Here is a 25,885-nt window from a genome sequence, read left to right on the forward strand (position 1 = left end):
TAAACAATACTTGGTATGCATTGTACCTACTTATGGATAAACAATACTTGGTATGTATTGCACTTATGGATAAACAATACTTGGTATTTATTGTACTTACTTATGGATAAACAATACTTGGTATGTAATGTACTTACTTATGGATAAACAATACTTGGTATGTAATGTACTTACTTATGGATAAACAATACTTGGTATGTAATGTACTTACTTATGGATAAACAATACTTGGTATGTATTGTACGTACTTATGGATAAACAATACTTGCTTGGTATATATTTTACTTACTTATGGATAAACAATACTTGGTATGTATTGCACTTATGGATAAACAATACTTGGTATGTATTGTACTTACTTATGGATAAACAATACTTGGTATTTAATGTACTTACTTATGGATAAACAATACTTGGTATGTATTGTACTTATGGATAAACAATACTTGGTATGTATTGTACTTACTTATGGATAAACAATACTTGGTATGTATTGTACTTACTTATGGATAAACAATACTTGGTATGTAATGTACTTACTTATGGATAAACAATACTTGGTATGTAATGTACTTACTCATGGATAAACAATACTTGGTATACATTGTACTTACTTATGGATAAACAATACTTGGTATGTATTGTACTTACTTATGGATAAACAATACTTGGTATGTATTGTACTTACTTATGGATAAACAATACTTGGTATGTATTGTACTTACTTATGGATAAACAATACTTGGTATGTAATGTACTTACTTATGGATAAACAATACTTGGTATGTATTGTACTTACTTATGGATAAACAATACTTGGTATGTAATGTACTTACTTATGGATAAACAATACTTGGTATGTATTGTACTTACTTATGGATAAACAATACTTGCTTGGTATGTATTGTACTTACTTATGGATAAACAATACTTGGTATGTATTGCACTTATGGATAAACAATACTTGGTATGTATTGTACTTACTTATGGATAAACAATACTTGGTATACATTGTACTTATGGATAAACAATACTTGGTATGTATTGTACTTACTTATGGATAAACAATACTTGGTATGTATTGTACTTACTTATGGATAAACAATACTTGGTATGTATTGTACTTACTTATGGATAAACAATACTTGGTATGTATTGTACTTACTTATGGATAAACAATACTTGGTATACATTGTACTTACTTATGGATAAACAATACTTGGTATGTATTGTACTTACTTATGGATAAACAATACTTGCTTGGTATGTATTATACTTACTTATGGATAAACAATACTTGGTATGTATTGTACTTACTTATGGATAAACAATACTTGGTATGTATTGTACTTACTTATGGATAAACAATACTTGGTATGTATTGTACTTACTTATGGATAAACAATACTTGGTATGTATTGTACTTACTTATGGATAAACAATACTTGGTATACATTGTACTTACTTTTGGATAAACGATACTTGCTTGGTATGTTTTGGAGCATCTGCTTGAGCAGAGCCCCTCTGTTGTGGAACCAGAAGCGTTCAAGGTCCAGGGAGAAAGTTAGAGCAGTTTTGCTTTCAGCTGACCTAAACCTACGGTTCACGAAATTTACACTAAATTAATTACTAAAAATATTTAACTTCACTTAGTTACTGTTAACACATAGTGATATTTTATAGTAGAAAAAATGGATTATTTGCATAATTAAAAAGAGGAAATACAGGGAAGTTTTTTTCTTTCCTGTGTTCTATCATCAACCAATAAATCAGGAACTCATATAATATATACACCAGTGGCGGGCCGTGGATTTTCTACCTGCGCATTCAGTGATCAGCTGTGCGTTCCTGTAAAATTTGACGAAAAACGGCTATCCAGGTATACCCAAAGTAAATTGGAAGCTGTACTTTTTCATTTTGAGACTGAAAATATTCATGATATATATATATACTATATACCTATTTAAAAAGGCTTATACACTCATACCAAACTCATACCAAACTATAAATAGGAGGTACAGTGTACACTAGAATGTCCAGTAAAAGACGCCCGCGGGACGGCAGAACATTAACAGTTAACACAGCAGAGATGTGGTCAGTGATGTGGTTTCTCCTGTCGTCACTTCTGATGTTGTGGCTGAAACGGTGGACATGCTACCGTCATGTCTAGACAGTTATCTTTCTCACAGAAACACCAGTTGAGTTATGTATGTTCAGAACGTCACAATGCACACGTGTTCATTATCCATGCTCAAGTCAACATGCAGGAAACTTAGAAATTAGATATATTTTGAAGCATTTTGTGTCAGTATTCTGTTATTTAGGGTTCATCAGACTTTACTGTTACATTTACATTTTTGAGATGTGCATATAAAATGGATTGCACTGAGTCCGATCAAGGTGAACCCCTGAGTGTGGTCATGGCTCCTGATCAGGTTGTTCACAAAGCGGTACTCCCTCAGACTGTGGATGGACACCAGGTGGGCTCTCATGGACACACAGTGGAGCTCTGCATCAGCCCACTTCATCCGATTGCTCACATACTGGTAGCAGTAGTTCCTGAAGCTGGTCCAGAAAGCAGGACAGTTGCCTCGCAGTTGCTCCTCAGTGGAGTTGACTTGCAGTTGCGCCTCAGTGGAGTTGAATTGCAGTTGCTCCTCAGTGGAGTTGAATTGCAGTTGCTCCTCAGTGGAGTTGACTTCACCAGAAGGAGCCGCGGGACCCAGAGCCAGACCCACCAAGAAGAGGAGCAGGAGCATGATGACGTCTGGATGAGGGTTGTTGTGTTGGTTGATCTGCAGGACAAATGACAGGCGGCTCCCCTTATATGCTTCAGAGAGGGTGTGTTTGCTGCTGGCTCGTTATTATTGGTCAGCTGAACTTGGAGAACTCTCTCAGTGAGAGGACAAGTCATCAGAGACATTGCCTGTCTGCCAGAATGTCAGCCATGACGCAATGTTCCAACATGATGTGACAGGCCAAGGACATTGACCCTCTTTTTAAGTGGTCGGCAATAATTGGTAACAATATTGCACATGAAATAAGCCACATGGCCTTTAAAACCCCGTACCAGTGTACATAAAGGCAATAATAAATAACATTTCCACAGAACAGCGATAAATATGAGTACTAATTTTAAGTTTAGGCAAGTGCCCTTCAAGAATTACACCTTTCTTTTGTTCTTATGACCCTCTATTGAAGTGTTCAGCAATGATCAGTAACATTGCACATGAATTTAATTTAGTTATGATAAACATGAATCACATTCTACACTTCGAACAGGGTGTGGACCATCTGCTGTGGTTGGAGATGGAGGAGGGAGTGGGTGAGGTGTGAGTCTCCTGCAGGACAGTGTGTCTCCAGAACAGGAAGAGGAGAGTGGAGGATGGAGAGAGGGAATAGATGTGGGAGAGGCGGTGGGAGCCGGGTGAACACCGGGCCAGAGCCAGTGGCAACAGGCCGGTAAGGTTTGGGGTTTTGGAGACCCTGCTCTCAACAGGGACCTCCGGTGCACGGTCCATGAGGGTCCCGTGTCCTCCGATGTCCCCCAGGTCCTCACTGCCGTCCTCCATCCGTTTGCCGTTCTAGGTGAAAAGAAGTGTAGATAGATATGCTAATGCACTAAATGGCCTTGAACCATCTTGTGTATTGGAGGTCAAAAAAAGAGAGACTTCTTAAAGTTTAACCTTTTATTTAGTTTTTTTCAACTAAACAAAATAAAATAAAACTTGTTGAACGATCATTTCTGCTATCTTAATAAAATAAATAAATAAAATAAAACAAGGTATTTGTGCGTCTCAGGTAGGAGCGACTGCTTCAGCTGCTGTCCAGCGCTGAAAGGGTCACATGGTCTCTGACGTCACAGTAGAGATTAGGCCGAACCTGAATAATTCAGCACCATGAAATTTGCACATTTGTCCTTTACACATAAGCCCAAATTGGCATACCTTTAACAATACAAGTCTAAACAGTTGTAGGATAATTCCTATATATTAAAACAAACATACAGTTGTACGTAAGAGCAGGTGCAGGGTCCATCCATTTGAGAAACTGTATAATTATACTTCAGGGGTCCACAACCAGGCTTACATAGTAGGACATGTCCCACACACACGATACACCACATGGCGTTTACAACTCTGTGCCAGTGTACATGAAGGCACGGGCAAATCACATTTCCACAGAACAGGAATGAATATGGAGAAGAGCATTTTCACAGAATGGTGATGAATGTGAATACTAACTTGGGTTTAGTTTAACTGTGGTCTATGAGCCTCTATTTAAGTGGTCGGCAACAATTGGTAACAATATTGCACATGAAATAAGCCACATGGCTAAGCCACATCCTGTGACTGCTCCCTCACACCAGCAGGTGGCGCCAGCAGACCACAGTAATAAACACCAGAAGGAGTTCTACACAGTGGTAGCAAATAAAATGTACTGAGTACTATTTGATGTACTATACTTCTACTGTACATTTCTGAGGGCAATACTGGTATTTCTACTGCAGTATTAGTACCGTCAGATACATAAAGTGCAGTATAAAGTATTTACCTCTGAGATCGAGGAAGTTTGAAGCAGAGCTGTAAATATCACAGAAACTCAAATGTGTCCTTAAGTACATTACCTGAGTACAAGTACACACATGTACACATAACTCACCCTGTTTCATAGATAGAGAGGTGGTACTTCTGTCCTCAAGGTGGCGCTAAGAGTCCTGGTCCGTGGTGGACTCTCAGGAAGCTTCCTCACTGCCATGAGTCTGGTCCTGGTCTGGTTTCCAGCCTCCCAGGGGGCGTGTCCATGCTGGCACAGTGGGCGGAGTCAGAGTGCATGACAGACCTTCCTTCTTCATTCTAGATTCATCTTCTCTCATCATGTCGACTCCAGAGAGCCTGACCCCAACCACCAGCAGCGAGAGCAACTCCACCGGGGCCCAGGACTGGTCTGAGGTCAGTGTTACACTCTACACCAGTACTAGCAACTACCTGGAGTACTAGCAACTACCTGGAGTACTAGCAACTACCTGGAGTACTAGCAACTAACTAGAGTAGTAGAAACTACCTGGAATACTAGCAACTAACTAGTGTACTAACAACTACCTGGAGTACTAGCAACTAACTAGAGTAGTAGCAACTACCTGGAATACTAGCAACTAACTAGTGTACTAACAACTACCTGGAGTACTAGCAACTAACTAGAGTAGTAGCAACTACCTGGAATACTAGCAACTAACTAGTGTACTAGCAACTACCTGGAGTACTAACAACTACCTAGAGTACTAGCAACTACCTAGAGTACTCGTATCTACCTTGAGTACTAGCAACTAACTAGAGTAGTAGCAACTAACTAGAGTAGTAGCAACTACCTGGAGTACTAGCAACTACCTGGAGTACTAGCAACTAACTAGAGTAGTAGCAACTACCTGGAGTACTAGCAACTACCTGGAGTACTAGCAACTAACTAGTGTACTAACAACTACCTGGAGTACTAGCAACTAACTAGAGTAGTAGCAACTACCTGGAATACTAGCAACTAATTAGTGTACTAACAACTACCTGGAGTACTAGCAACTAACTAGAGTAGTAGAAACTACCTGGAATACTAGCAACTAACTAGTGTACTAACAACTACCTGGAGTACTAGCAACTACCTGGAGTACTAGCAACTAACTAGAGTAGTAGCAACTACCTGGAATACTAGCAACTAACTAGTGTACTAACAACTACCTGGAGTACTAGCAACTAACTAGAGTAGTAGCAACTACCTGGAATACTAGCAACTAACTAGTGTACTAGCAACTACCTGGAGTACTAGCAACTACCTGGAGTACTAACAACTACCTGGAGTACTAGCAACTAACTAGAGTAGTAGCAACTAACTAGAGTAGTAGCAACTACCTGGAGTACTAGCAACTACCTGGAGTACTAGCAACTAACTAGAGTAGTAGCAACTACCTAGAGTACTAGCAACTACCTGGAGTACTAGCAACTAACTAGAGTAGTAGCAACTACCTGGAGTACTAGCAACTAACTAGAGTAGTAGCAACTACTTGGAGTACTAGCAACTAACTAGTGTACTAACAACTACCTGGAGTACTAGCAACTAACTAGAGTAGTAGCAACTACCTGGAGTACTAGCAACTAACTAGTGTACTAACAACTACCTGGAGTACTAGCAACTACCTAGAGTACTAACAACTACCTGGAGTACTAGCAACTACCTAGAGTACTATCCGCATGGAGCGATTATTGTACCCTTGAACAGTACATTATTGCACGACACAGTACTGCCTCTCGTACCTTATTGCTTAATTAATCCCCTTGAGGAAATTCTTCTCTGCATTTGACCATCCTTGGGTAGCTGAGACATTCAGCATCTTCACCATGTCAGTTATGTAAATGTGATGAAGAAGAGGACCTGAGTAACTGAGACATTCAGCATCTTCACCATGTCAGTTATGTAAATGTGATGAAGAAGAGGACCTGAGTAACTGAGACATTCAGCATTTTCATCATGTCCGTTATGTAAATGTGATGAAGAAGATGCTGATATGAGTCATATTATTCATAAAGTGCTGCTTTCCTGTTTGTCTTGTGGACTGTCTTTTAGTAAACGTCTCCACTTCCTGTCCTTTTCTTTCTGAATAACTGATCTGGGGTCTGCAGGTGTATGAAGCAGTCCGCTGGATCCAGCTGGTCATGGCTGTGCTCAGGTCAGTGAGTACCAACATCTTTAGAGTGATGTGTGTGTGTTCTGCTCATTGTAAAGCCTGCTTGTGTTGGCAGTGCTCTGGGTTCTGGCTCCATCATCGCCTGTGTGATGTCACTGAGGCTCCGCCGCTCTCCGGAGGTCAGCTTCCTGTTCCACGTCTTCCTGCTCTGAAGGTTTAAGGCGTGACGTGACGCTCAGATGGGAGACAAAGACTCAAGGCCACAAAGACTCAAGGCCACAAAGACTCACGATCACAAAGACTCACGGCCACAAAGGCTCACGACCACAAAAACTCACGGCCACAAAGACTCACGACCACAAAGACTCACGGCCACAAAGACTCACGGCCACAAAGACTCAAGGCCACAAAGACTCACAAAGACTCACAAAGACTCACGACCACAAAGACTCACAGCCACAAAGACCCATGGCCACAAAGAGTCACGGCCACAAAGAGTCACGGCCACAAAGACTCACAGCCACAGGCTCCAAAAGGACTCTGAGCATCTCGTCACTTTTAACTTGAACCTTCAGACCACACGCTTGTGTTTCTGTTTTAGTCTGGTTGGATTATTAGGAGAAAACAGCTGGATAGTCCTTTACTGTCAGAGATACATATATCTATATCGATATAGATATATAGAAATATATATATCTATATTGATATAGATATATAGATATATATATATCTATATCGATATATATATATCTACATATCTAAATAGATATACTGAGATATATAGATATAGGTATATCTATATATCTATAGATATAGATATATAGATATAGAGTAACAAGTGGAACTGTGTTTGCAGCTGCAGCCTCTGTTCCTGCTCAGCGTGTCCGACCTGCTGCTGGCTCTCTGCTGGCTGATCGGAGCTGCTCTGTTCTCTCAACACTGTTACCACCTGCACACTGTGGAGCAGGTACGTCCCTCTGTTCTACGTCATTCTGTTCTACGTCACTCTGTTCTACGTCACTCTGCTCTACGTCATTCTGCTCTACGTCACTCTGCTCTACGTCATTCTGCTTGACGTCATTCTGTTCTACGTCACTATGTACTACGTCACTCTGTTCTACGTCACTCTGTTCTACGTCACTCTGTTCTACGTCACTCTGTTCTACGTCACTCTGCTCTACGTCACTCTGCTCTACGTCATTCTGCTCTACGTCACTCTGCTCTACGTCATTCTGCTTGACGTCATTCTGTTCTACGTCACTATGTACTACGTCACTCTGTACTACGTCACTCTGTTCTACGTCACTCTGTTCTACGTCACTCTGCTCTACGTCACTCTGCTCTACGTCATTCTGCTTGACGTCATTCTGTTCTACGTCACTCTGTTCTACGTCACTCTGTTCTATGTCACTCTGTTCTACGTCATTCTGTTCTACGTCACTCTGTTCTACGTCACTCTGTTCTACGTCACTCTGTTCTACGTCACTCTGCTCTACGTCACTCTGCTCTACGTCATTCTGCTCTACGTCACTCTGCTCTACGTCATTCTGCTTGACGTCATTCTGTTCTACGTCACTATGTACTACGTCACTCTGTACTACGTCACTCTGTTCTACGTCACTCTGTTCTACGTCACTCTGCTCTACGTCACTCTGCTCTACGTCATTCTGCTTGACGTCATTCTGTTCTACGTCACTCTGTTCTACGTCACTCTGTTCTATGTCACTCTGTTCTACGTCATTCTGTTCTACGTCACTCTGTTCTACGTCACTCTGTTCTATGTCACTCTGTTCTACGTCATTCTGTTCTACGTCACTCTGTTCTACGTCACTCTGTTCTACGTCACTCTGTTCTACGTCACTGCTCTACGTCATTCTGCTTGACGTCACTCTGTTCTACATCATTCTGTTCTACGTCACTCTGCTCTACGTCACTCTGCTCTACGTCACTCTGTTCTTCGTCACTCTGTTCTATGTCACTTTTTCCTACGTCACTCTGTTCTACGTCATTCTTTCCTACGTCACTCTGTTCTACGTTACTCTTTCCTACGTCACTCTGCTCTACGTCACTCTGCTCTATTTCATTCTTTCCTACGTCACTCTGTTCTACGTCACTCTTTCCTACGTCACTCTGTTCTACGTTACTCTTTCCTACGTCACTCTGCTCTACGTCACTCTGCTCTATGTCACTCTGCTCTGTCATTCTTTCCTACGTCACTCTGCTCTACATCACTCTGTTCTACGTCACTCTGTTCTACGTCATTCTGTTCTACGTCACTCTTTCCTACGTCACTCTGCTCTACGTCACTCTGCTCTACGTCACTCTGCTCTACGTCATTCTGTTCTATGTCACTCTGTTCTAAGTCACTCTGCTCTATATCACTCTGCTCTATGTCATTCTTTCCTACGTCACTCTGCTCTACATCACTCTGCTCTACGTCACTCTGCTCTGTCACTCTTCTCTATGTCACTCTTCTCTATGTCACTCTGCTCTATGCCATTCTTTCCTACGTCACTCTGCTCTACGTCACTCTGTTCTACGTCACTCTTTCCTACGTCACTCTGTTCTACGTCACTCTGCTCTACGTCACTCTTTCCTACGTCACTCTGCTCTACGTCACTCTTTCCTACGTCACTCTGCTCTACGTCACTGCTCTACGTCACTCTGCTCTACGTCACTCTTTCCTAAGTCATTCTTTCCTACATCACTCTGCTCTACATCACTCTACTCGACGTCACTCTGCTCTACGTCACTCTGCTCTACGTCACTCTGTTCTACGTCACTCTGCTCTACGTCACTCTGTTCTACATCACTCTGCTCTACGTCACTCTGCTCGACGTCAATCTTTCCTACGTCACTCTGTTCTACGTCACTCTGCTCTACGTCACTCTTTCCTACGTCACTCTTTCCTATGTCACTCTGCTCTACGTCACTCTGTTCTACATCACTCTGCTCGACGTTACTCTGCTCGACGTCAATCTTTCCTACGTCACTCTGCTCTACGTCACTCTGGTCCACGTCACTCTTTCCTAAATCACTCTGCTCTACGTCACTCTGCTCGACGTCACTCTTTCCTACATCACTCTGCTCTACGTCACTCTGTTCTACGTCATTCTGTTCTACGTCACTCTGTTCTACGTCATTCTGTTCTACGTCACTCTGTTCTACGTCACTCTGTTCTATGTCACTTTTTCCTACGTCACTCTGTTCTACGTCATTCTTTCCTACGTCACTCTGTTCTACGTTACTCTTTCCTACGTCACTCTGTTCTACGTCATTCTTTCCTACGTCACTCTGTTCTACGTCACTCTGTTCTACGTCATTCTGTTCTACGTCACTCTTTCCTACGTCACTCTGCTCTACGTCACTCTGCTCTACGTCACTCTGCTCTACGTCATTCTGTTCTACGTCACTCTGTTCTACGTCACTCTGCTCTATATCACTCTGCTCTATGTCATTCTTTCCTACGTCACTCTGCTCTACATCACTCTGCTCTACGTCACTCTTCTCTATGTCACTCTGCTCTATGTCACTCTGCTCTATGTCACTCTGCTCTATGTCATTCTTTCCTACGTCACTCTGCTCTACGTCACTCTGTTCTACGTCACTCTGATCTATGTCACTCTTTCCTACGTCATTCTTTCCTACATCACTCTGCTCTACATCACTCTGTTCTACGTCACTCTGTTCTACGTCATTCTGTTCTACGTCACTCTTTCCTACGTCACTCTGCTCTACGTCACTCTGCTCTACGTCACTCTGCTCTACGTCATTCTGTTCTATGTCACTCTGTTCTACGTCACTCTGCTCTATATCACTCTGCTCTATGTCATTCTTTCCTACGTCACTCTGCTCTACATCACTCTGCTCTACGTCACTCTGCTCTGTCACTCTTCTCTATGTCACTCTTCTCTATGTCACTCTGCTCTATGCCATTCTTTCCTACGTCACTCTGCTCTACGTCACTCTGTTCTACGTCACTCTGTTCTACGTCATTCTGTTCTACGTCACTCTTTCCTACGTCACTCTGCTCTACGTCACTCTGCTCTACGTCACTCTGCTCTACGTCATTCTGTTCTACGTCACTCTGTTCTACGTCACTCTGCTCTATATCACTCTGCTCTATGTCATTCTTTCCTACGTCACTCTGCTCTACATCACTCTGCTCTACGTCACTCTGCTCTGTCACTCTTCTCTATGTCACTCTGTTCTACGTCATTCTGTTCTACGTCACTCTTTCCTACGTCACTCTGCTCTACGTCACTCTGCTCTACGTCACTCTGCTCTACGTCATTCTGTTCTACGTCACTCTGTTCTACGTCACTCTGCTCTATATCACTCTGCTCTATGTCATTCTTTCCTACGTCACTCTGCTCTACGTCACTCTGTTCTACGTCACTCTGATCTATGTCACTCTTTCCTACGTCATTCTTTCCTACATCACTCTTTCCTACATCACTCTGCTCTACGTCACTCTGCTCTACGTCACTCTGTTCCACGTCACTCTTTCCTACATCACTCTGTTCTACGTCACTCTTTCCTAAATCACTCTGCTCTACGTCACTCTGCTCTACGTCACTCTTTCCTACATCACTCTGCTCTACGTCACTCTGCTCTACGTCACTCTGTTCTACGTCACTTTTTCCTACGTCACTCTGCTCTACGTCACTGCTCTACGTGACTCTGCTCTACGTCACTCTTTCCTAAGTCATTCTTTCCTACATCACTCTGCTCTACATCACTCTTCTCTATGTCACTCTGCTCTATGTCACTCTGCTCTATGTCATTCTTTCCTACGTCACTCTGCTCTACGTCACTCTGTTCTACGTCACTCTGATCTACGTCACTCTTTCCTACGTCACTCTGCTCTACGTCCCTCTTTCCTACGTCACTCTGCTCTACGTCACTGCTCTACGTGACTCTGCTCTACGTCACTCTTTCCTAAGTCATTCTTTCCTACATCACTCTGCTCTACATCACTCTGCTCTACGTCACTCTGCTCTACATCACTCTGCTCTATGTCACTCTGTTCTACGTCACTCTGCTCTACGTCACTCTGTTCTACATCACTCTGCTCTACGTCACTCTGCTCGACGTCAATCTTTCCTACGTCACTCTGTTCTACGTCACTGCTCTACGTCACTCTTTCCTACGTCACTCTTTCCTATGTCACTCTGCTCTACGTCACTCTGTTCTACATCACTCTGCTCTACGTCACTCTGTTCTACATCACTCTGTTCTACATCACTCTGCTCGACGTCAATCTTTCCTACGTCACTCTGCTCTACGTCACTCTGGTCCACGTCACTCTTTCCTACATCACTCTGTTCTACGTCACTCTTTCCTAAATCACTCTGCTCTACGTCACTCTGCTCGACGTCACTCTTTCCTACATCACTCTGCTCTACGTCACTCTGCTCTACGTCACTCTGTTCCACGTCACTCTTTCCTACATCACTCTGTTCTACGTCACTCTTTCCTAAATCACTCTGCTCTACGTCACTCTGCTCGACGTCACTCTTTCCTACATCACTCTGCTCTACGTCACTCTGTTCTACGTCACTCTGCTCTACGTCACTCTGCTCTACGTCACTCTTTCCTATGTCATTCTTTCCTACATCACTCTGTTCAACGTCACTCTGCTCTACGTCACTCTGCTCTACGTCACTCTTTCCTACGTCACTCTGTTCTACGTCACTCTGCTCTATTTCATTCTTTCCTAAGTCACTCTGTTCTACGTCACTCTTTCCTACGTCACTCTGCTCTACGTCACTCTGCTCTACGTCACTGTGCTCTATGTCAATCTGTTCTACGTCACTCTGCTCTACGTAACTCTGTTCTACATCACTCTGCTCTACGTCATTCTGCTCGATGTTAAACTTTCCTGCGTCACTCTGTTCTATGTCACTCTGCTCTACGTCACTCTTTTCCCCGTCACTCTTTCCTACGTTACTCTGCTCGACGTCACTCTTTCCTACATCACTCTGCTCTACGTCACTCTGTTCTACGTCACTCTGCTCTACGTCAGTCTGCTCTACGTCACTCTTTCCTATGTCATTCTTTCCCACATCACTCTGTTCTACGTCACTCTGCTCTACGTCACTCTGCTCTACGTCACTCTTTCCTACGTCATTCTGTTCTACGTCACTCTGCTCTATTTCATTCTTTCCTAAGTCACTCTGTTCTACGTCACTCTGCTCTACGTCACTGTGCTCTATGTCAATCTGTTCTACGTCACTCTGCTCTACGTCACTCTGTTCTACATCACTCTGCTCTACGTCATTCTGCTCGATATTAATCTTTCCTACGTCACTCTGTTCTATGTCACTCTGCTCTACGTCACTCTTTTCTACGTCACTCTTTCCTACGTCACTCTGCTCAACGTCAATCTGTTCTACGTAACTCTGTTCTACGTCACTCTGCTCTATGTCACTCTGCTCTATGTCATTCTTTCCTACGTCACTCTGCTCTACGTCACTCTGCTCTACGTCACTCTTTCCTACGTCACTCTGCTCTACGTCACTCTGCTCTACGTCACTCTGTTCTACGTCACTCTGCTCTATGTCATTCTGCTTGACGTCACTCTGTTCTACGTCACTCTGTTCTACGTCACTCTGCTCTACGTCACTCTGCTCTACGTCACTCTTTCCTACGTCACTCTTTCCTACATCACTCTGCTCTACGTCACTCTGTTCTACGTCACTCTGTTCTACGTCACTCTGCTCTACGTCATTCTGCTTGACGTCATTCTGTTCTACGTCACTCTGTTCTACGTCACTCTGTTCTACGTCACTCTGCTCTACGTCATTCTGCTTGACGTCATTCTGTTCTACGTCATTCTGTTCTACGTCACTCTGCTCTACGTCATTCTGCTTGACGTCATTCTGTTCTACGTCACTCTGTTCTACGTCACTCTGTTCTACGTCATTCTGTTCTACGTCATTCTGTTCTACGTCACTCTGCTCTACGTCATTCTGCTTGACGTCATTCTGTTCTACGTCACTCTGTTCTACGTCATTCTGCTTGACGTCATTCTGTTCTACGTCATTCTGTTCTACGTCACTCTGCTCTACGTCATTCTGCTTGACGTCATTCTGTTCTACGTCACTCTGTTCTACGTCACTCTGTTCTACGTCACTCTGTTCTACGTCATTCTGTTCTACGTCACTCTGCTCTACGTCATTCTGCTTGACGTCACTCTGTTCTACATCATTCTGTTCTACGTCACTCTGCTCTACGTCACTCTGTTCTACGTCACTCTGTTCTACGTCACTTTTTCCTACGTCACTCTGTTCTACGTCATTCTTTCCTACGTCACTCTGTTCTACGTCATTCTTTCCTACGTAACTCTGTTCTACGTTACTCTTTCCTACGTCACTCTGCTCTACGTCACTCTGCTCTATTTCATTCTTTCCTACGTCACTCTGTTCTACGTCACTCTTTCTTACGTCACTGCTCTATTTCATTCTTTCCTACGTCACTCTGTTCTACGTCACTCTTTCCTACGTCACTCTGTTCTACGTCACTCTGTTCTACGTCACTCTGTTCTACGTCATTCTGTTCTACGTCATTCTGTTCTACGTCACTCTGCTCTACGTCATTCTGCTTGACGTCATTCTGTTCTACGTCACTCTGTTCTACGTCATTCTGCTTGACGTCATTCTGTTCTACGTCATTCTGTTCTACGTCACTCTGCTCTACGTCATTCTGCTTGACGTCATTCTGTTCTACGTCACTCTGTTCTACGTCACTCTGTTCTACGTCACTCTGTTCTACGTCATTCTGTTCTACGTCACTCTGCTCTACGTCATTCTGCTTGACGTCACTCTGTTCTACATCATTCTGTTCTACGTCACTCTGCTCTACGTCACTCTGTTCTACGTCACTCTGTTCTACGTCACTTTTTCCTACGTCACTCTGTTCTACGTCATTCTTTCCTACGTCACTCTGTTCTACGTCATTCTTTCCTACGTAACTCTGTTCTACGTTACTCTTTCCTACGTCACTCTGCTCTACGTCACTCTGCTCTATTTCATTCTTTCCTACGTCACTCTGTTCTACGTCACTCTTTCTTACGTCACTGCTCTATTTCATTCTTTCCTACGTCACTCTGTTCTACGTCACTCTTTCCTACGTCACTCTGTTCTACGTCACTCTTTCCTACGTCACTCTGTTCTACGTCACTCTTTCTTACGTCACTCTGCTCTATTTCATTCTTTCCTACGTCACTCTGTTCTACGTCACTCTTTCCTACGTCACTCTGTTCTACGTTACTCTTTCCTACGTCACTCTGTTCTACGTTACTCTTTCCTACGTCACTCTGCTCTTTGTCACTCTGCTCTATGTCACTCTGCTCTATGTCATTCTTTCCTACGTCACTCTTTCCTACGTCACTCTGCTCTACATCACTCTGTTCTACGTCACTCTGTTCTACGTCATTCTGTTCTACGTCACTCTGTTCTACGTCACTCTTTCCTACGTCACTCTGCTCTACGTCACTCTGCTCTACGTCATTCTGTTCTACGTCACTCTGTTCTACGTCACTCTGCTCTATGTCGCTCTGCTCGATGTCATTCTTTCCTACGTCACTCTGCTCTACATTACTCTGCTCTACGTTACTCTGCTCTACGTCACTCTGCTCTACGTCACTCTTCTCTATGTCACTCTGCTCTATGTCATTCTTTCCTACGTCACTCTGCTCTACGTCACTCTGTTCTACGTCACTCTGATCTATGTCACTCTTTCCTACGTCATTCTTTCCTACATCACTCTGTTCTACATCACTCTGCTCTACGTCACTCTTTCCTACGTCACTCTGCTCTACGTCACTCTGCTCTACGTCACTGCTCTACGTCACTCTGCTCTACGTCACTCTTTCCTAAGTCATTCTTTCCTACATCACTCTGTTCTACATCACTCTGCTCTACGTCACTCTGCTCTACGTCACTCTGTTCTACGTCACTCTGCTCTACATAAATCTGTTCTACATCACTCTGCTCGACGTCACTCTGCTCGACGTCAATCTTTCCTACGTCACTCTGCTCTACGTCACTCTGGTCCACGTCACTCTTTCCTACATCACTCTGTTCTACGTCACTCTTTCCTAAATCACTCTGCTCTACGTCACTCTGCTCGACGTCACTCTTTCCTACATCACTCTGCTCTACGTCACTCTGCTCTACGTCACTCTGTTCCACGTCACTCTTTCCTACATCACTCTGTTCTACGTCACTCTTTCCTAAATCACTCTGCTCTACGTCACTCTGCTCTACGTCACTCTTTCCTACATCACTCTGCTCTACGTCACTCTGCTCGACGTCAATCTGTTCTACGTCACTCTGCTCTATGTCAGTCTGCTCTATGTCATTCTTTCCTACATCACTCTGCTCTACGTCACTCTGCTCTACGTCACTCTTTCCTATGTCATTCTTTCCTACATCACTCTGTTCTACGTCACTCTGCTCTACGTCACTCTGCTCTACGTCACTCTGCTCTACGTCACTCTTTCCTACGTCACTCTGTTCTACGTCACTCTGCTCTATTTCATTCTTTCCTAAGTCACTCTGTTCTACGTCACTCTTTCCTACGTCACTCTGCTCTACGTCACTCTGCTCTACGTCACTCTGCTCTACGTTAATCTGTTCTACGTCACTCTGTTCTACATCACTCTGCTCTACGTCATTCTGCTCGATGTTAATCTTTCCTACGTCACTCTGTTCTATGTCACTCTGCTCTACGTCACTCTTTTCTACATCACTCTTTCCTACGTCACTCTGCTCAACGTCAATCTGTTCTACGTAACTCTGTTCTACGTCACTCTGCTCTATGTCACTCTGCTCGATGTCATTCTTTCCTACGTCACTCTGCTCTACATCACTCTGCTCTACGTCACTCTGCTCTACGTCACTCTGCTCTATGTCACTCTTCTCTATGTCACTCTGCTCTATGTCATTCTTTCCTACGTCACTCTGCGCTACGTCACTCTGTTCTACGTCACTCTGATCTATGTCACTCTTTCCTACGTCATTCTTTCCTACATCACTCTGTTCTACATCACTCTGCTCTACGTCACTCTTTCCTACGTCACTCTGCTCTACGTCACTCTGCTCTACGTCACTGCTCTACGTCACTCTGCTCTACGTCACTCTTTCCTAAGTCATTCTTTCCTACATCACTCTGTTCTACATCACTCTGCTCTACGTCACTCTGCTCTACGTCACTCTGTTCTACGTCACTCTGCTCTACATCACTCTGTTCTACATCACTCTGCTCGACGTCACTCTGCTCGACGTCAATCTTTCCTACGTCACTCTGTTCTACGTCACTCTGCTCTACGTCACTCTTTCCTACGTCACTCTTTCCTATGTCACTCTGCTCTACGTCACTGTTCTACATCACTCTGCTCTACGTAACTCTGCTCGACGTCAATCTTTCCTACGTCACTCTGCTCTACGTCACTCTGGTCCACGTCACTCTTTCCTACATCACTCTGTTCTACGTCACTCTTTCCTAAATCACTCTGCTCTACGTCACTCTGCTCGACGTCACTCTTTCCTACATCACTCTGCTCTACGTCACTCTGCTCTACGTCACTCTGTTCCACGTCACTCTTTCCTACATCACTCTGTTCTACGTCACTCTTTCCTAAATCACTCTGCTCTACGTCACTCTGCTCTACGTCACTCTTTCCTACATCACTCTGCTCTACGTCACTCTGCTCGACGTCAATCTGTTCTACGTCACTCTGCTCTATGTCAGTCTGCTCTATGTCATTCTTTCCTACGTCACTCTGCTCTACGTCACTCTGCTCTACGTCACTCTTTCCTATGTCATTCTTTCCTACATCACTCTGTTCTACGTCACTCTGCTCTACGTCACTCTGCTCTACGTCACTCTTTCCTACGTCACTCTGTTCTACGTCACTCTGCTCTATTTCATTCTTTCCTAAGTCACTCTGTTCTACGTCACTCTTTCCTACGTCACTCTGCTCTACGTCACTCTGCTCTACGTCACTCTGCTCTACGTTAATCTGTTCTACGTCACTCTGTTCTACATCACTCTGCTCTACGTCATTCTGCTCGATGTTAATCTTTCCTACGTCACTCTGTTCTATGTCACTCTGCTCTACGTCACTCTTTTCTACGTCACTCTTTCCTACGTCACTCTGCTCAACGTCAATCTGTTCTACGTAACTCTGTTCTACGTCACTCTGCTCTATGTCACTCTGCTCTATGTCATTCTTTCCTACGTCACTCTGCTCTACGTCACTCTTTCCTACGTCACTCTTTCCTACGTCACTCTTTCCTACGTCACTCTGCTCTACGTCACTCTGCTCTACTTCACTCTTTCCTACGTCACTCTTTCTTACGTCACTCTGCTCTACGTCACTCTGCTCGACGTCAATCTGTTCTACATCACTCTGCTCTATGTCACTCTGCTCTGTCGTTCTTTCCTACGTCACTCTTTCCTACGTCACTCTGCTCTACGTCACTCTGCACTACGTCACTCTGCACTACGTCACTCTGCACTACGTCACTCTGCTCTATGTCTGTCAACACATTCTCAACACAACTCAACTCACTTTCTGACTCACCGGTTGGCTCAGAGGGTCACTCTGTGACGCTCTCCTACGTTCACAGAAAACATGTGAACTCTTGGTTCTGTTTAGGAAAACATATGTAAAGTAAAATTATTAGGAAAAACACACAAATATAGAATAACAGCCATGTTTTAAAGTGTTAGACTAAAGATGAATGTGTCCGTCTCCCTTCTGTACATCTAGTGGTCATCAGAGGAACTGCAGCTGAACCACCAAAGCACTGACGTCAATGTAGCCAACATGATACATGAGAACATAACTCAAAATCACAGATGTGCTTGTTTCCAAACTGGGACTTGAACCCAGACCACCTGGGTGAAACCAGGAACCCACGAGAACACATGAGCTGCTTTCAGACCTGAGATCAGCTCTGTGGCTTTGTCGAAACTTAGTTGACCCATTTAGTCCCAACTCAACAAATACTGACGCTTATACCATCAAACACAATACCGACACACAAAGAACCCTTTAGAGTGAGAGGGGTTGTTCCTGATCCCATGTGAGGTGCGGGACAGGAGATCATGTGAAAGATTGTAAAGCCCTCCGAGACAAATGTGTATTTGTGATTTTGGGCTGTAAAATTAAACTGTATTGAATTGAATTGAATAGAGTCAGTTTGAGATGCACAGAAGAACCCTTTGAAGAACCCTTTAGAGTCAGTTTGAGACATTGAGGGACCCTTTAGAGTCAGCTTGAGATGCTTTGAAGAACCCTAAAGAGCTCCTTCTTTCTTTTCTACTCGTATTTAATTGTCTCAACATATGTCACAGATGTCCAGGTCCTGGACTGGTCCTGGACTGGTCCTGGACTGGGCCGGGACTGGGCCGGGACTGGGCCGGTCTGGGTCAGTCTGGGAGGAAACCGAGCAGCAGAACCAGGACAGACGTCATGAACACATTCCTGACCTACATACATTGTTCTATCTCTTGGCTCCAAACTACAACGTGTCTTTGTTCTGTCAGATTCTCTACATGGCCTCCTTCTTCTACACCTTCAACTATGTGTTGAGCCTCTACACAGGAATCAGAGACCAGTTCTACAGCTGCATCAACGGAGTCCCACTTCAGGTTCCTGCAAACTACCACATTTACTGATACAGCGACACGACACACTGCTGATGATCTCATAGAATATGAAGCATTGCTGTCGATGGAACTAGCCAACAGGATGTAGAACATGCAACACACATTAATGCAGCAGGAATATCAATCCAGATCATCGGATTCATTGTTGTTATTGTTGTTGTGCAGGGATATTTTGCCTTTAGGATGTGACGGTAATTTAAAGGAATAGTTCAACAGTTTGGGAGACACACCACTTTTCAAAGAACTGGGAGTCACTCTCACACCGGAGCTCTCAGTCAGTTAGCTTAGCTTAGCATAAAGACTGGAAACGGGGGGAAACAGCTAGCCTGGCCTAGCACATTAATAAACCTGCTGATTTTAATCGTACGATAACCACCAAACAGCCACCACAGCATGGCGTTGAAAGCAAAGCAACATCTTTCATAAAAGGTCACACTGTTCCTTTAAGACGCATCGTGGGCTCGGGGGTGACTTGTGACCCAGGTGATGTGTGGTTCCAGGTTCCCGGCAGTGTGAGCGCTGCGCTGCTCTCAGGGTGAGTCCAGCGCTCGGTAGCACTGATGTTGATGCTGGCGGATCCTCTCTGACCTGCTCTGCTGTCCGCAGTCTGCTTCCTGTCCTGCTGATGGCGCCCGTGTTCACACAAGGAAACATCAGCCAATGCCAGGCCAACTTCAGCGAGCCCTACAGGTGCGTTAAGACCCGATGAAGCGTGGTGAAGTATTTACCTGAGCTCACGGTTCTCCGCCCCACCAGGTGTCTCCTGATGTATGTCACCTCCCGGCACTTTCAGCCAACCGCAGCCTGCCGCCGGCTGCACGTCTACCGCGGCTCCGTCTTCCTCGCCACCTTCTTCCTCACCCTCCTCGGCATCACGGTGAGTGGCGGTGCGACCCGACGCCCACGAGGGGGCCTCGGGCTGAACCGCCCTGCTCTGGTGTTGCAGGTGCTCGTGGCGAAGGCCCGTCGTATTCACAGGCGGGTCGTGACCTCCAGCGGTTACCTGGGCCACCAGCAGCAGGCCTCGTTCCGCGTGATGGACCGGATGCTGCTGTACCCGCTGGTCCTCCTCCTCTGCTGGGGTCCAGGTTTGTGTCTCTTCCTGCGTCACGTGGTACCGGAGGAGCCGGTGAGCCGGGTTTGACTGCGTCTCCCTGTTGTTCCCTCAGCGGTGAGTCTGGCTCTCCTCCGGCTGCTGGCGCCCTCGGCGGGTCAGGGTGCGGCCGGCGGCGCCCTCTACATATCTCAGGTGGGTCTGGGGTCCGAACACCGCTGGGGACCAGTCTCCTTACGAGTCTCTTTGGAGACCTTTGATTGATGTACGGCCCCCTAGACCTGGACCCCTCAGAAACAGTTCGTATCTGTCAAGACATAAGTTTATTTAAGTCAATAAGTACGTTTCTGTTTATCATTGTGGGAACTTGAAGTGCAGAATTAAAACCGTGTCTTAATAAGTTCATACAGTAAAAGACAACTCAAAGTCAGGAGAGAGAATGCAGCTTTAACACATGAAGCATAGACTTCTATACAACCAGAGGAGTCGCCCCCTGGTGGTGGAATGGTTCATGTTATAGAGGAGCAACACCAGTAGCTTCAGTGTGTCCTCTGTCTGCAGGCCTTCACCTCGGCCTCTCAGGGGTTCCTCAACTGTCTGGTCTACGGATGGACTCCTGGACGCCTCCGCCGGGCCGGCAGGAGCGTTTGGTCTCGAGACAAAGACACTCAGACGCCTCTGCTGAGGTCGCAGAAGAAGACGAGCTACCAAACACTTCGCACCGGCTGAGACGGAAGAGACGACCTGAAAGTGAGAGTGAGCAGTGGAAAGTCTGAACTCTTGCTTTGGGCGAGATGGAAAACCCGACAGCTGCGTCTCCACAGAGGACGAAGACTTCAGAAGACATCTTGAACCACTGAGGCGAGAAAAAGGGGAAGAAGAAGAAGAGGGGAGTTCACGACAAAACAGGATGTGTAAAGAGGTTTGAACGTGATCGGGGTCACATGACCGCTGTGGAGGAAGAGGGGGAGGAGGAGGAGGAGGAGCCTCTTCATTGGTGAAGAGCAGGTTGGACATGAAAGGAATCTGATTTAAAACCAAACCAACAGAATCTGACGATGATGAAACTAAAATGACCTTTAGTTTAGTTTCATCTTGTTTCCATGAAGAGACCTGAAGAAGAACTTTTCTGGGTTTACAGCCGACAGACATTCCAAGATGAAGTTTGATATTTTTATGAATAACTTTGATGTGAAGGATGAAAGAAGCTGGAAACAGACGAAGAGTACGTTCCCCTCTTGACACCACAGGACCTCTCTCTTTGGTTCTGTGGTGTCAAGGGGGGAGGACTCCTCCTCCTCTTCCTCTTCCTCTTCCTCTTCCTCCTCCTCCTCCTCCTCCTCCTCCTCCTCCTCCTCCATCTGAAGTCCCAGCAGGAAGCTTCAGATCAACGAAAGAAAAAACAGAGACATGAAAATACTGAAGAAAGTTAAAAAGCATGAAACTATGATAATAAAGTTCTACTTCTAACGCTGCTTTCTTTGGTTCAGATATCTTTGTTCATGTTTTACAAAGAGACCAACAACTACAAAGAGACACACACACAATGATTGTGGATCACAGACTCAAATTAATGTTTCTTTTATAAATCATAGCTAATAAGAGTTCAGGTTGTCGGTCACTAAACGTGTGTGTGATGTACTCGTTGCGTCATGTGTTGATGTACTCGTTGCGTCATGTGTGTGATGTACTCGTTGCGTCATGTGTGTGATGTACTCGTTGCGTCATGTGTGTGATGTACTCGTTGCGTCATGTGTGTGATGTACTCGTTGCGTCATGTGTTGATGTACTCGTTGCGTCATGTGTGTGATGTACTCGTTGCGTCATGTGTGTGATGTACTCGTTGCATCATGTCTCCAGTCTGTTTTAGGAGGTTGGTCCTCACCAGAAGGAGATGTGGGTTCCCAGTGATGTAAAGCCATTGCAGACGAATCAAATGGCGATATGTTTCTGTTATCTGGGTCGCTACTGCCCCCCAGTGGTAGGGCGGTAGATTTACCCACATTGATCTGATAGCCAGAGAGACTTCTAAATCCATTGATTGTTTATGGTTGCAGAGAAACAGCAGTACATCGTCTGCGTACAACCAAATAATATGCTCCATTTATTTTAATACCACCATTAATACCATTCCCACCATTAACACCTCGTTTTGACCCTCAGACATTTTTCATTCCGAATGGTTTTCATCCCCATACTAAATACAGAATATCTCCTCAACCACAAGGGCAGTTTGAATCATTACAAAAGGGACAGACATCCCTGGTGAAACTAGTTAAGAGGTTCATATAGCAGTATATGTGTTACTGGTTTATATCAGTGCTAAGCCTTCTCTAGTGGCCTAAACAGAATCACAAAGTTAAAGCTATGTTATAATGTAATTGTTTTTCACAAATACACCACATTTATTATAATTATTTGTCCCTATTAGTTAATTTCCTCATTGCACAGCTCCTGTATTCCTCTGTTGCTCTGCTTCCAGCCTGCTGGTTAACAGAGCTCATCCAATCACATTTCACCTCTATTTCTCTATGGGATCCAGAGTGGGTTAAACTATATGGAGAGGCCTGTTAGCACTAGAATCAGAGCGCCGTGTTGAACAGCTGATCACTGAAGACGCAGGTAGAAAATCCACGGCCAACAAGAGGGGAGGAGAGAGAGTAAGTGAGAGAAGGAGGAAGGGATGGAGAGGAGACCTTTTCAATTGGAAAGACTAATCGTGGACTTTTAGCTTAAGAGTTTGTAGTTGCAGAAAAAACAGGACTAGGGTCCAGATAACATGGCCCATGCTTTTATAATACGGGTACCTGTAACTTTATAATAGAAATCTCTCTTTCAGCACAAAATAGTTGTAGCCACCAAACGTTGTGTATCGCATTTCAGCAAGGCAAACGCCACACGAGACTATTGTCTCACATACGGAACTATAAAACTGCCGGTTGGAAGCAGGTGGAGGATGACACGCAGCCCCCGATGTAAAGAAGTGCTCTCGCTGCTTCTGTCCGTCTTTTCTCCGTCATGTTTCTCCTCCATGATGTTTAGAGAACTTTCCTCGCGTCGGGAAAATACCGACGTAATTATCTCTCACCGGAAATTATCACGATTTTGTGGTCAAACCCTTTTCATTCCTCATCTTAGTTTCCGGTTTGATGCACTCGCTCCCCGCTACCTAGTCTCTCTCAGAGCGTTAACTAGTCTGCTCTCAGAGTGTTAACTAGTCTCTCTCAGAGTGTTAACTAGTCTGCTCTCAGAGTGTTAACTAGTCTCTCTCAGAGCGTTAACTAGTCTGCTCTCAGAGTGTTAACTAGTCTCGCTCAGTGTTAACTAGTCTCTCTCAGAGTGTTAACTAGTCTCTCAGAGCATTAACTAGTCTCTCAGAGGGTTATCTAGTCTCTCAGAGTGTTAACTAGTCTCTCTCAGAGTGTTAACTAGTCTGCTCTCAGAGTGTTGACTAGTCTCTCTCAGAGCGTTAACTAGTCTCTCAGAGCATTAACTAGTCTCTCTCAGAGTGTTAACTAGTCTCTCAGAGCATTAACTAGTCTCTCTCAGAGTGTTAACTAGTATCTCTCTCAGAGCATTAACTAGTCTATCAGAGCGTTAACTAGTCTCTCAGAGCATTAACTAGTCGATCTCAGAGCCTTAACTAGTCTCTCAGAGTGTTAACTAGTCTCTCTCAGAGTGTTAAAGTTTACACCAAACATGTTTTTAACTGTCGAGCTTGAAATGACAACTAACGGTTGCGCAACTTAAATCTAGCTGTTATTTTAAGTGCACTGATATGGAACGCTCTAAATGTAAACAGGCTGTACAGTACTTTATGGCTGAATAAACCCTGTGACTCACTCTCAACCAATCAGAATGCTGAATTTGATCCACCCGTATTATTAAAGGCATTAATGAGACATGAGCTCATGCAGAATGATTGGATACGATTGGCTCGTTGAGTCACATGATCGCTGGTCGCTCCTCCAGATGCTCTGAGGGATGAGCTCATCGTTACCAGGAACTCTAACTCTGCAGCTGCTGACCAGGACCACGGCCAGACTCTGACCCTGCAGGACCAGGACCACGGCCAGACTCTGACCCTGCAGGACCAGGACCACGGCCAGACTCCGATCTTGTAGGACCAGGACCACGGCCAGACTCTGACCCTGCAGGACCAGGACCAGACTCTAACCCTGCAGGACCAGGACCACGGCCAGACTCTGATCCTGCAGGACCAGGACCACGGCCAGACTCTAACCCTGCAGGACCAGGACCAGGACCACGGCCATACTCTGACCCTGCAGGGCCAGGATCAGGACCAGACTCTGACCCTGCAGGACCAGGACCAGGACCAGACTCTGACCCTGCAGGACCAGGACCAGGACCAGACTCTAACCCTGCAGGACCAGGACCACGGCCAGACTCTGACCCTGCAGGACCAGGACCACGGCCGGACTCTGACCCTGCAGGACCAGCACCATGGTCAGACTCTGACGCTGCAGGACCAGGACCAGGACCAGACTCTGACCCTGCAGGACCAGGACCAGGACCACGGCCAGACCACCGCCAGACTCTGACCCTGCAGCTGCCTTGTGGTCCCAGACGACCACCAGCAACCTCCGGCTGTAGAGCTGCCAGAACACAGAGCAGCGTTAAGCCCTTCACTCTGACTCACAGGAACATTACAACTGTTGAGCTGTTGCTTCTTCCATCTGGGCCGAGGTCCAGTTCCCGTGAAGCAGAGACTCGCTGGCGTCTCCTCAGCATGTTCTCACCAGCAGCGCATTCATCGGATTCAACTGATATTCATATACTGACTGGTTTAGAGGTCAAACTGATTATTTATTATATATATATATATATATATATATATATATATATATATATATATATATATATATATGTGTGTCGTTGGTCCGTCTCTCTGGAAGAGACATCTGCTCCACTCCCACGCTGACGAGACATTCTCTCTACATCTGTATGGAAATCAGTTCCAGTGTTTCCTGTCTCGCTCTGTCAGAAAACACAAAGCTAGGAGAACCAAATAAAAGTTCTCCGTGTTCCTTCACACGGAACCTTCCCACTACATTCATCTAGCAGAGGAACCTCCTGGGTTCTCTCCTTTAAAGGGAAACCAGCATGTCTGCACCTGTGAGCAGTTTGGGATCCGGTTGTAGAAAGACGTGGAATAAAAGAGAGGAGTAAAGGAAGAGGAGTAAAGGATGAGGAATAGAGGAAGAGGAGTAAAGGATGAGGAGTAAAGGACGACGAGTAAAGGATGAGGAGTAAAGGATGAGGAGTAAAGGATGAGGAATAGAGGATGAGGAATAGAGGAAGAGGAGTAAAGGAGGAGGAATAGAGGAGGAGGAATAAAGGAGGAGGAATAAAGGAGGTGGAGTAAAGGACGAGGAATAGAGGAAGAGGAATAGAGGAAGAGGAGTAAAGGAGGAGGAATAGAGGAGGAGGAGTAAAGGAGGAGGAGTCAAGGA

General features: G+C 45.0%; 1 protein-coding gene across 1 annotated transcript; it reads left to right on the forward strand.

The window, feature by feature from the left end:
- Window positions 1-4,877: 4,877 nt before the first annotated feature.
- Window positions 4,878-21,278, forward strand: tmem116 (transmembrane protein 116; the record flags this gene model as incomplete). The annotated part of the gene is made up of 11 exons (XM_079227422.1): window positions 4,878-4,952; window positions 6,669-6,715; window positions 6,789-6,852; window positions 7,530-7,640; window positions 19,235-19,339; window positions 19,858-19,892; window positions 19,964-20,047; window positions 20,114-20,234; window positions 20,304-20,445; window positions 20,527-20,606; window positions 20,973-21,278. The coding sequence occupies 11 exons, from the start codon at window positions 4,878-4,880 to the stop codon at window positions 21,138-21,140; spliced, it is 1,032 nt and encodes a 343-aa protein (XP_079083548.1). The 3' UTR covers window positions 21,141-21,278.
- Between the last annotated feature and the right edge of the window lie 4,607 nt (window positions 21,279-25,885).

This window comes from Taurulus bubalis, assembly GCF_910589615.1.
Source record: "Taurulus bubalis genome assembly, chromosome: 12".
NCBI classification, from domain to species: Eukaryota; Metazoa; Chordata; class Actinopteri; order Perciformes; family Cottidae; genus Taurulus; species Taurulus bubalis.